At 40.1% G+C, this 11,821-nt stretch overlaps 1 protein-coding gene across 3 annotated transcripts in view; it reads left to right on the top strand.

The window, feature by feature from the left end:
- The first annotated feature begins 333 nt into the window (after positions 1–333).
- Positions 334–11,821, top strand: part of cadm1b (cell adhesion molecule 1b) — a 275,266-nt gene continuing 263,778 nt past the window's right edge. The window contains exon 1 of one of the 3 annotated variants that reach the window (XM_064301631.1): positions 334–477. In XM_064301631.1, coding sequence (XP_064157701.1) covers positions 402–477 — 76 coding nt within the window. In that variant the 5' untranslated portion in view covers positions 334–401. The remainder of the gene's footprint in view (positions 478–11,821) is intronic. The other 2 variants (XM_064301629.1, XM_064301630.1) reach the window with 2 other exon arrangements.

The raw sequence follows: 11,821 nt of genomic DNA, 5'->3' as shown, positions 1-11,821 counted from the left end.
TATCAACGTTTCTTTAAAGACCACCCTTCGCACCAAATGTTAGTATTCACAAAATTATGGGTAAATAGCAAGCAAATGCAAATAAATACCTCTGGAGGGGGAAACAAATATTTAAAACAGACAAAATAATCCTAGCTGCAGTGGCACGTAGACATATTCAATATTTAAACGTAGAATTATAAAAGTATATTCAAAGAAAACCTGTTTGATTTTTCATACCTGTCAAATTTCCGCGTATGAAACTGCGTCTTTCTAAGAAAATGTGGGATGGAATTTCGCTTCAAACCCTTGCGCCGCCTCTTTTCAGCATAAGGTACTCCTGCCCTCCCTTCCCTGCATCTTATTAACTCATGCCAGTCTCTAGGTGAACTACCGCCGCCAGATAGAAGCAGGTGTCCAACATGGCGAACATGGGGAACGGATCTCTCGCTACAACTCTAATTTTATTCATGTTGTCGGCAGCTTTTCTTCACAAAGGTAGGCTGCGAACTCTCCGAAAATAAGAATATGATGGCCGCTTGGATCTGTGAGGTCCGTGGAGACGGGAGCAAAAAAACAACTCATTTGATGAGAAATGTTGCAGGCGGTGGATATCTACTATCTAGCTGGTTACAACAAACTATATGAATCCCTTAGGTTAACGGAGGAAGGGAATATCAAGAAAAAAAAAGAAAAACTACAGCTAGGTGGCCTATCTAGCTAATAACACTATGAAGACAGTGTTTGGACGTTCGGGAAACGATTAATGCAAATAAAGCCTGCTAGTAAATCATAATCAAAAAGTTTTAAATGTTCTCAAATTATTAATTTTACGTGGTACCCGTGGCTTTCGTTTCCATTTCGCATCAATCTCTTTGCATTGCCACAAACGAGCTTGCAGTACTACCCAGCTAACTGGTTGGCTAGTGTATAAGTATCACCTTTAAGGTGGGTGTTAAAAGAAAATTAGTTTCTTGTAATAAATTTAAGAGAACAAACAAAGAAAAGAAAAGTTGCACTGGCTACTATTACACACAAATAAGTAAATAAAGAAAAAATAAAAAAGAAACCCCGAAAGGGACCGTCTCAGAGCGCACTCGATATAAAGCCGAGATGCAGTGTGTAACTAGCTGGCTACAGCTACTTCCAGGCAGTGCTTGGTGAGATGAAAATAAGCGCTGTTGCAGTTGACGTTACGGAGACTTAGTTCAAGTACATTTGGCTGGATAGCTTGTTCGCTAGATTTTATTGAGGTACTTCTCAAACGACAGTTTACATAGATATTGTTACGCTTTGTTTGATAACCAGTAAGATGTATGATAAAACAGCTGTTGTAAGCTTGCTGGCCAAGTTACCCCGTTCAGTCCTAGGAAAAGATGCAATGCAGTGACTTTTCCAGTTGAACTGCGACGGTAAATTGTCGAGCTGGCTGTTTACATTGCGATATTTTGATACTCCACTTTAGTTTCGAGAAGGTCTTCGCTATATTTGTAAATAACACAGCCGTGTCTCTATCCAGGTATTTTTGTCTGCGTCGTTTGCTCTTTCGTGTGTAGCCTATCGTGCTGCATTCAATGCGTCAAGTGTTTCCAAGTTGAATGGTGGAGCTAGTTTAGTAAGCTGATCAGCTGAAATAAGTAGTCCAGCTTTTATGTTGTCTTTTAATGACACACACAGAAATCTCGCATGCCTGAAAGATGATTCTCTTTTTCCACTAACATGTACATGCGCATCCCAAACACCGTGCTTAATGGATTTATGGGGATATAGTGTGCTTCACTCGCACGCAACAGTTAAAATCTTGCTTTCTACGTCAATAACAAGCAGTCTTGCTCGCCAAGTTTAGCCTGAACTAGCCAACTGGGGCAAGGATGCTATGGACATCGATTTGGAAATAAGGAATCTTGTTTTAGACAAACAAGTCGTTACAACCGTCCGTCTCCTAAACTGAAGATATGGTTTGTTAATTGTTCAAATTTGCACTGGTTGAAAGACCATTGTCGGAAAGGTTGCCTGGCATAGAAGCACTATTGTACCAAACTCACGGAGGGTGTGTGATTTCAGCCCCGCATTTATTTTGCTGTGATTTGTGGTACGTAGGCTACTCATGGCAGTCGGCTTGTAATGTTTAGGAACGAAGAGGGCAGTGTTTTCTCTTGCCTGCGGGGAGACGGTCGGAAACGCAGAGCTGTGGCTCAGTTGTTGGATGGTTTTAATACAGGCGCATCTCAATTTGTTATTTAAAAATAATAATAATTGTAACCGTATTCCGTATTTTATTGTGATAAAACGTGTACCCCAGTTAATGCGTATGTGGTTTCTCGATGGGTTTTATCCCGTCCTCCCGACATCAACAGGTGTTGTGAATTATCGTGTCTGTTTAAGCGTAGTGTAATTCTATGCTTTACAGGCTGTGATGATATTCTACAGGCACTGCCAGGGTGTTCTAACGTCCTCTCCATTAGCGCTAGTCTGTGTCAGATATGGAAACGTTTTACATCCAAATATGAACAGCACAGTGGTGGTTTTTATTAGTACAAAACAATTTTTATATTAAGACGTTTCTTTTTATTGTTCCCCATCGACTTGATTTGCTCCAAAATATGTTTCACTAACCGAGGCTTGCATTGTATGGAGTAAGCATGCTTGATTGACATTTGACATAACTACATATACTGTAATATATGTCTGTTAGGCTGCTATTAATCTTGAGTATTATGTGCCCACAGCAATGGCAAGATGGTTTTAAAAAGTGTGTGGCAGTGTCCATGGCAGTGGTTAGGTGGTGTGATTGTTCCTTAAACCATATACGTATCTACATCAATTGATTTATGAAGCATTTTCTGCCAAGAGCCACAGTGCATCAAGTATTTACCAGCAGTCCACGATGCAGTATGCTAATCATTGCAGGATTCAAGATTAATGCACCTGCTGTAGTTACATTACAGTCGGTGTTTTCAAGCCAAGGTCTGATCCCGGCTCTGTTGTTTGATTACATATTTGGATATTGGCTGGGCATGTGGTTCCTGACATTAGTGCTGACACATTCTGACACATTCAGACTGATTTTTAGGTTTCTGAAAATTCTTAGATCCAGGTATTGATGTGTGTTAACCATGCACGTGTCACTGAAGGGTAGTTTTGGTTTGCAGAAGGATGGACACTATTTTTGGAGTAGCACTATTTGCCAGTGTAATTCTCATTGTGGTGCTGTAAGCATGTCTCATCCTCAGACTGAAGTTATTCTGCTCAGTTGTAAGCGAATGAATCAAGTAATTGAAAATTGTGATGCTCACAGCTTTTTATATTTCTATCATGCCTTCATTGTTTGTGTGTGTGTGTTTATTAACAGCGTATTAAAAACTTGAGTAACATATTTGAGTTGTTAATTAATCAACAAGCTAAACACATATAGCTGAATTCTGTGTATTGTGAAATTACATTAACCGAGTGTACCGTCACAGTACCAAAATACGACAGAATATTAACAAGCACCATTGCCTCAAGCTCCATTCTTTGAATTTTTTTAAAGCTTTGATTAGTGTATCGCACTCTGACCACCTTCTAGCCACATTCGAGCTGTGTCACAACTTGTCAAAGAGGCTATTTTTATGGAGGTGTGTCGAGAAAGCATGCACTTGTGTTCTGTCAGGCAACTTTCATGTGAGTATGTGCACTGAATAATGCTCAAAGTCTGTCAGCAATGTCCAAAAAAAAGTTGCCACAAAATATAACTGGGTATGTGATTTTTGACTGTCTTCATAATATGATAAAATGCACAGATGTGCTTTAATGAGCATTAAAGAAAATCTAGTATGCCAGAACTCCTCCAGTGCATTTACATACAGAAGAAGCTGACTATTTTGCATTTAGCAAGTCACATAGTACTGTTGGACACAACCAGATGGGAGCCGGGTCTCTGACAACTGACAGTCTGAGTGACAACTGACGGCCTTTAGGCTTCTTGCAAGTGGTTTGGAGGAGCCAATGTAGTGAATTAGATAACTATGTCACATAGTGATTTTGTGTTTTTTTTGTTGCATTTTGAGCATGTTGAGAACTATTGTGTTTGCGATCCAGCATTTCAGAGGGGCATGAGGGTTTGTTGAGTAGCCTAACTCTTTGAAAAATCAGTGTACCTTGGATCTTTTGCATTGGTAGGTGTCGGCATTTTAAGCATGTACTGTACACCTTCTAATGTATTGCCTAGTCCATTCTAATGTTAACCCAGAGCGTATGTAGCCTATGCTTATGCAGAGTTACTTTCTTACTTCATCGACAATAGTTTTCTCTAATCGCTGTTTAAGATGGTTGCTTTTGGCTGGACTACCTTTTGTCCTGATCTGCTAGCCTTTTGCAAATCTAGCTAGGAGCACCTGTTTTAAAGTCCCCCTGTTTTAAAAGTTTTAAAAGTTTCCCCACTACAGTCTTGGTAGTAAGCCCAAATACTTTTTCACTGCTTTAGCTTGCTTTGGGAATAAGCTGCAACTAAAGTGAAAACTTTTTTTATGGAGTGCCCAGCCTATCCTTAGTACTTGTGTGCTCTCCAGCTAGTCTGTTGACCAGTGTCAGATTTAGAAAACTGAACGGTTTGAGTCCTTGTCAGAACATCTGTGATGGTGCTCTGGTCTCCTTGCCTACAGTGTGATTTCGTATCGGCTAGTTTGTTTGTCTGCCCATGATGAAATTTTAGAACAATAAACTCCATGAACATCCCACGCTCCTCTAGATAAGTGCACCAATATTTCAGCTTTACGCGCACAGGTAAAGAAACTACTTGGATAACACCTGCTAGTGGGTACAGAAGCCTGCAGTTAAACAAATTGGTTAAGTTTTATGACCACATTAGATTTGCGTGTTTTAAAGTGCGACAGAAGGAGAGGCGGGACTCCTGAATTTTGGCTGATAACATCTGTGTTAACTGAAAACAGTCGGACGGTAAAATGTTCACATTATTCAAGGCATGCCATTGCTACTTGCTCTTAGTTATAACAAACGTTCTGACATCCCGTTCATAGCGTGTCCACTCATTTTTACGTTCATGGTATTGGATGGTGCAAGGTCTTGTCGATGTCATGTTGGTCAGCCATGGACATGAATTTTTCATGTCCATCAAATTGTAACTTGGCTTTAAGGGGTGATGATAACTTACCTGCATGGGGCACAAGTGCAGGGGGTGGAGTCATTTATATGGGGGAGGGGTTGCTGTTAAAACTGACTGAAAACAGGAGGCATTTTCTTAAATGAACATGAGTGCATGGGCCCAACAAAGGTCACTGTTGCAGTTGAGAATTAGCTAGCCTACATCCTGCTGCTGCCTGTGCTGCAACTGCTATTGTTACTGCTGTCTTCACCGTTGATCAGTAGTACTACATTACAAAGTGCAATGTAATTTTTTGCCACAGGGGCATACATTTTAGTTCTTACTTGCCCCTTCTACCCTTTTTAGTTAATGAAATTAGGCTCTGACTCACACTAGAGGTATCTACGTTAAAGGCGGAAAGTATCTTTAGTGACCACTTGTTTGTATTATATCACTGCACATCCAGAAACAGCAACAGTAAACAAGAGCACGCCTAAGTAGTAGAAGGACAAGGTGAGGATTTTTTAAGCTAAAGAGGGATATTGCTGTTTTCTTGAAGTGCAAAGACAAAATGGTGTTTGTCAAAGAAAAAAACGGAAGACACTCGAAGCTGCTTGCTTTCCAGTCTGACAATTTTCTTTCTAAACTAGATGTAAGCAATCCCTGGACACTGGGGAATTGCCTCTTTAAGCTTGTGATGATAGACATCATAGCTGTGCTTTGGGAAGATTGCTCTTGGTACTTGTGAAAACAGAGGTACGGTCTCTTGGAAATCAAGGAAGAGTTCCACTTTCAAGGTGTACCACCTGTTCAATCAGTTCTGGTGAAGGTGATTGTTGTCAAAGTGTTTGGTTGTTTTTTGTTTTTTTTTTAATGGAAAAACAACAAACTGCATTTTTGCTGTCTTGTTTCAAAAAGGAAAATGAATGCAATTAATTTGATAAAATGTTTTGTTTTTCACCTTGGTTGCATTTTGCCAGTTATGACTAACCATCATTTAAAGATATTCTTATCCTTTGATATTTATGGACAGAAGTACTATATTGCTGTAGATACATGCAGCACCATGTGCTTTCAGTTTTAACCTGAAGGAAGAAAAACATGCTGGGTAATAATAGCTGCATTATCCATTATGGAGTTTTACTCTTTATGAGTAAAGGTGTAAGTGAAGGTGCAAACATTTTTTGAAATAGTCAGTGATGTAGATGTAATTTTGAAAGTGGGGTGGGCAGTCAGCATTACTTAGTCTTGCCCATCATAAATCTGGTGTGCAAGGTTTGGTAGCAAATTATATTCTGTGGAAAGGGGGGAAAAGTGGAGTATGCATATTCAGGAAATGAGAGTAATATGGGTGAGCGTAGAGGAATCATGCTATGACGGCCAATGAACTAATTAAGACAGGATAGTGACGTAGAACACGGTGCCTTAACCCTAATATCATCTGGAATCGCAAACGGGGGGAGGGGAGTTTTTCTTATTTATGTTTTTTAAGTACGGATTTGCCTCTTAAAGAAAGGGGATACACTTTTTAAGCTTCAATATGGAAGGGTGCATTGGAGTAACAGCCAAGCAGCTAACTACACACACATGCTCACACACATAGCAACAAAAAAATAAAATAAAGGAGGGAGTGGGAATTTATTACAGAAAACATCCCAGAATGTATGCTACACAAAACAATGCAATATCTGAGCCCTTTTCCCATGGGGTCCTCCTACCACTGTACAATGTTTTGCTTGAATGCTTTGGAGGCTAATACAGTTCTTAAAAAGCTGTCATCAAATTGCTGCACTCGGTTGCTTTTCTGTCAGTATTAAAGGATTATGATCTTGGAAATGCGGCCAATTACCATGGCGCGTTACAGTCAGCAGGTTATTTGTTGAAGGCTCCATCCATTAAAAAAGAGAACTCTGTGAAAGCAGCAGTGCCTGCCTTGCATAGTGCTTACATCCAAAATGCTTCCTACAGACTTTGCTGTTCCTGCTATGTTCAGAAACGGTTGTTTTCGAAACAAAACGATCTGTTGAGGGATCAGGTTGCTTCCCGATTTTTCTGACCCTGTTTTTTCCGCAGATTTCTTTTTTTAAGTAATACAGATCATCTGGAATGCAATATGATGTACACTACACACAATCTCATTTACTATATATTTACAAAGGAGGGCAGGACACTCTACCCTGCTTTCACATTTTTTATTTTTTGCTTTATTCAGACGGGTAGAAAGCAGAGAGGATAAGGTACAGGGAAAACACAGCAGCAGAGAAAGTGCCTTCTCCCCCCCCCCCCATATTTACCCAAGAGTCAGCAGTCCTTCAGACAGCAACACACGCTTCACCCTATTTATTTTTTAAACGTACTCCTCCCTGTCTGCTACGAGGCACCAGCCACTCATTTGTCCACCCCCGATGATATTCGGTGCGCTGTGAATCTGGATCCAGCCGTACTTGCTGACAGTCCACCTGAGCCCAGTGCCTCTTTCTGGATAGAAATTAAAAACTTTATCATTTTCTAAAGTTGGTGAAATGAGTGGTTCGGGACAAAATGTCAAAACATGCTACCTCTACTATACTGTTCACAGATGATTTTTTTTTTTTTTTTTTGTTCCTTTTTGTCTCAGGATGAAGGTATCATACAGTATGTTTTTGACAAGATTTAAAGTCTGTAGTTTTTCCTCCCCACTCTGGAGTGCCCAGTGATAATTTTTGGTCTGTCGCATCACTGCAACACCCTCTATTAATTCAGGAGTGTGCTCAACACCATCCAAGGGGTGGTTTTTCTGGCTGAGAATCAGGCGAAGGTGGTGTCTCCATCAAACTCTTGCAATTCCTTGGGCGAATGCATTGTCTTTGAACTCGTCTGATTTGAGGTAGTAGACATTCTAAGGATCCGTTACACCCTGGCTTTACTGGGTTGGAATCTTTTGTCTTCACAGGACTGCAAGATTTGTAATCACCACCAATATGCATATAAGGGTGGATGCACGGGTAGTTAAACCAGCCACAATTTCTACGATAAACACATTATGCGCAGTATGTCTGATTTATATTGTAGACATTCTGAGTAATCCATTCCACCCCGTTTGTACTGAGTTAGGATCCTTTACATTTGCTGGAAGAAAAAAAAAAAGATTTGCAAGGAGACAATGAGGTATGAGTATGTGATATTCCTGCCTCTTGCCCAGTACATGCTGGGATATGCTTCAGCACCGCTCCACGACCCTGACCAGGATAAGTGAGTATAGGTAATGGATGGATGGAATTTAACAAGGCCGAATTTTCAGTTTTACATCCACTGTTTGTAAGTTGCATCTGACTTCAGGTGGATATGCTCAGTTCTGAATTCCGTAAATATAGTGTGTGGTGTAATGTTGAAATGTAATGCATTTCGGTAGTAAAAGTTAGCAAATACAATCCGACAGCATAAAACCGGAAGTCTTTTTTCATCTTCGTCATCATTGCCATGTCCCCGAGGTGTGTTAGTGTTCGTTATGCTACAGCACCACTCTGGAGCAGTGCCGCCGTTGCATGTTCAAATGATAGTAATCCATTGAGTGTAACGCTTTTTTGAAATGCCCGTTATTATTGCCAACAGCGGCTATATTTTTGTCACGGTGGCACGAAAAATGATCGAGGCAGCTGACTTGGAATTCTCTGCAGAAAACAAAAACCCTGACACGTTCTTAGTCAACACTTCTTTTCACTCCCAAGTCCTGTGCAGTCATTTCAGTTCTGATGCAACCAATACAGGCAGCCCACCGATGCCAAGGGGCGTGGCTATTGTGTGATGAGTCCTTCTGAAACTCAACGCTGTGTCCAATCTTGCATAGCCCCATGAAGCTTCTGACCAATCAGCACTGATGTAATCCTCACATAATTCTCGATCGCGGAACAAGCTGCCCAACAGCCCATCATATAGCCTACTCCTACCATAGGGAGAACCAGCTGTGCTTTGATGTCGACATTTGGGAATCCGTAGCATCTGGCCTCAGTGGCCATCATATTTGTTACACATGTAAGCATCCATGTGTGCTAATCTGTAACCCCTGCACTGAAGATACTCAGAAGCCTTTCTTTATCCCGTGTGCCTTCCCTCTTTAAAAGACAAATCAGAGCCAATTCCTGGCTTTGGGACAAAATTATATTATAATATTCCCGGACCCCGGGATCATTTTTTACCACAATTTCACAGACCATTCAGCCCCCCTCTCCTCCAGGGCCCGGGACAATGTATCCGGCTGTTCGCCCTGAGGCAAGCTTTTGACTTTTACCTGCCTAGGAACTGCTCTCCATGCACTAGCAACATTAGAGACACTAAACGAAATGGAAGTTGTGGGCTCTTCCAATGGAAAAGGAAACGCCAGGAAGCCTGAGCTCTATTGCAGAACCCCCCCCCCCCCCAAAAAAAAAAAATAAATAAATAAATAAAAAATGGTTGTGCAGTTCTTTGTTGCTTCATTAAAGAAGTCATGAGTGCACTATTCTTCCTTTCATTTTGTCTTGCTTATCCCTAAAAACTAGAGTGCATTACATGTTATACTTCTGCACAAGCCATTTCCTTTAGTGCATTGTGTTTTATTATGGGGTCTATGTATTTTGTACCTGCAAGGTACTCTGGATTCTTTGTATTCTTGTACAATGCACGCTAGGTCATTTATTGTGCTGGATTCCCTTTTAAGGAGATTACAAAATGGCAGATTGAGTGGCAGCCCTTCTTTCCTCTTTGCATTAATTTATCAACGTGGTACCCTCTGGGTAACAGTGACACCTGCAATTTATTCTTAAGGTAACCAGTTAATGGTTACTTGACTCCCATGTTGCGGTTTTGTTTTCTCCAATTATTTTATTTTATAATTTCCCTCATAAATTGTGTGTTCAGGAGGTAGCTGTTCTGTAGCCATTTTGTGAATCAGCTGCAGCGCTGATTTTGTTTTTGATGGTTGGGGGAGCAGGAGTCAAAAAGGTTGGAGTTTCAGTTGGCTTTCAGGTGGTGATGGAAGCATGTTGGGTATGAGGGTGGACAGGCTCTAGTGTTATCGACACTCACAGAAGATTCCCCCCAGGCAAAGAGAGCCCGGAACAGAACCCTAACAACTTTACAATCGCCACAATTCGAACTCTCCTAGAAAAGCATCACGCTGTCCATTTAAACCTGTTTTGAAAACTGGATAAGTAGAACAATAGTTTTTTGGGTCGTGCTTCCAGGGTGAACTCAATTCAGTCTGACTGGCTTGGATAATGAAACCTTCCAAAGAGGGCCATCGTTTACAAGCAATTATTGATGAATGGAAAATGATTACATAATTAGACCCTGAAGTTTCTGCAGCTGTCTACAATTGGCAAGTGAGTTACACAGTTTAGTAAGTTAAGTTACTACCGTTCGAATGAATAGCTTTGAATTTTGGAACCTGCATCATGTTTTCATAATTCATACAAATTGTACAAATGGTAGTGCATTTATAATTGGAAATCATTTTAAAACAAAATTTTGTGGGATACTTATGGATTTGTTTGATTTTACGAGTGTGCAAACACCTGGTTGCTTCTTTCTAAATAGTAATCAAGAAAGGAATACAGAACTAGTCCTCATCCTGACCCCTGATACTCCATCTCTCAAGCATTTGGAGAGGAAACTGGTTTCTGCTAAGGATGTCCTACAATCTGATTCTGTAATATTTTAGAGAGTTTTAACCTGATTGGTGAGTTAGTTTGCAGGTGCACCACCGGATAATTTTTTGGTTTTAATTTCTACTTTCAACTGGAGCGCAACTGGAGCACAATCTGGACAAGATAATCATTTGTGAGAAGTAACTAACAATTGGTTAATTGACAAAGCACCTTCTCGGAAGTTGGGTGGACTTACCTCACCATCATCCCAACCTGGATAGGGTCATAGTACAGGCTATGAGCTTCGTAAAGTTGGCTAACATACACCACATTTTGTCCCATTATTTCAAAGGTCTAGTTCAGCACTGTAGCATTTAAGACTTTATTTAGGAATTATGGTTACTTTCTAAATAATAAAGAGTCAATGTTTTCTAAGCTTCAGGACATATGCAGCCCAAGCTCATGGGATATGTTAATCAAAGTAAGGAATAATCATCAAAAAGATAAATAAAAACATGATTTAATAATAAGTAAAAAGTAATAGTAATAAGTAATAGTTAATAAGGAAACAGTACTATACATTCAAATAAAGTAAAATTGTTGTCATGTGGGAAGATCATCATATGGGAAGTATTTGGTAATACAGGTAAATAAAATCCTGTAATCACCCAAAAGGCATTAAAAAAAGAGGTGAATTTTAAGTTTATTACTTAATTTGCTGTTGCTTGTGCCTTTTTATTATTTTGAGGTCAGGTGTTCCAAAGTTTGCAAGCATGAAAAGAATATGTTTCATCTCCTCTTTTCTTTAGTTTCAGTCTTTTTGAACGCAAAGGCGTTTAGCAGCATTCGCTGATCTGAGACTGTTTGAGCTTTTAATTACCTAACACATCGATTCTAAAACTCGCAGGCAACCAGTACACAGATGAAAGGACAGGGGTAATGTGTGCAGTCTTTATGGTTCATGTCAGCATTCTGGCTGCTGCATTTTGTAGAAGTTATAGCTGTTCCATAGTTTCGTGAAAGTTGTGCATTGTAGTAGTTAACCTTGCAGAATCAGCTGATTCATGTATGCATTTTTGTTTCATACTGAGAAAAAAGGCTGTCGAATTTAATTATTTTAGAAGACTTTACTGGTTTGCAGTGACTGGTCTGTTCT

Source organism: Anguilla rostrata, chromosome 12 (genome assembly GCF_018555375.3).
Source record: "Anguilla rostrata isolate EN2019 chromosome 12, ASM1855537v3, whole genome shotgun sequence".
In the NCBI taxonomy this organism is placed as follows: Eukaryota; Metazoa; Chordata; class Actinopteri; order Anguilliformes; family Anguillidae; genus Anguilla; species Anguilla rostrata.
This window is presented reverse-complemented; position numbering and strand designations above follow the sequence as displayed.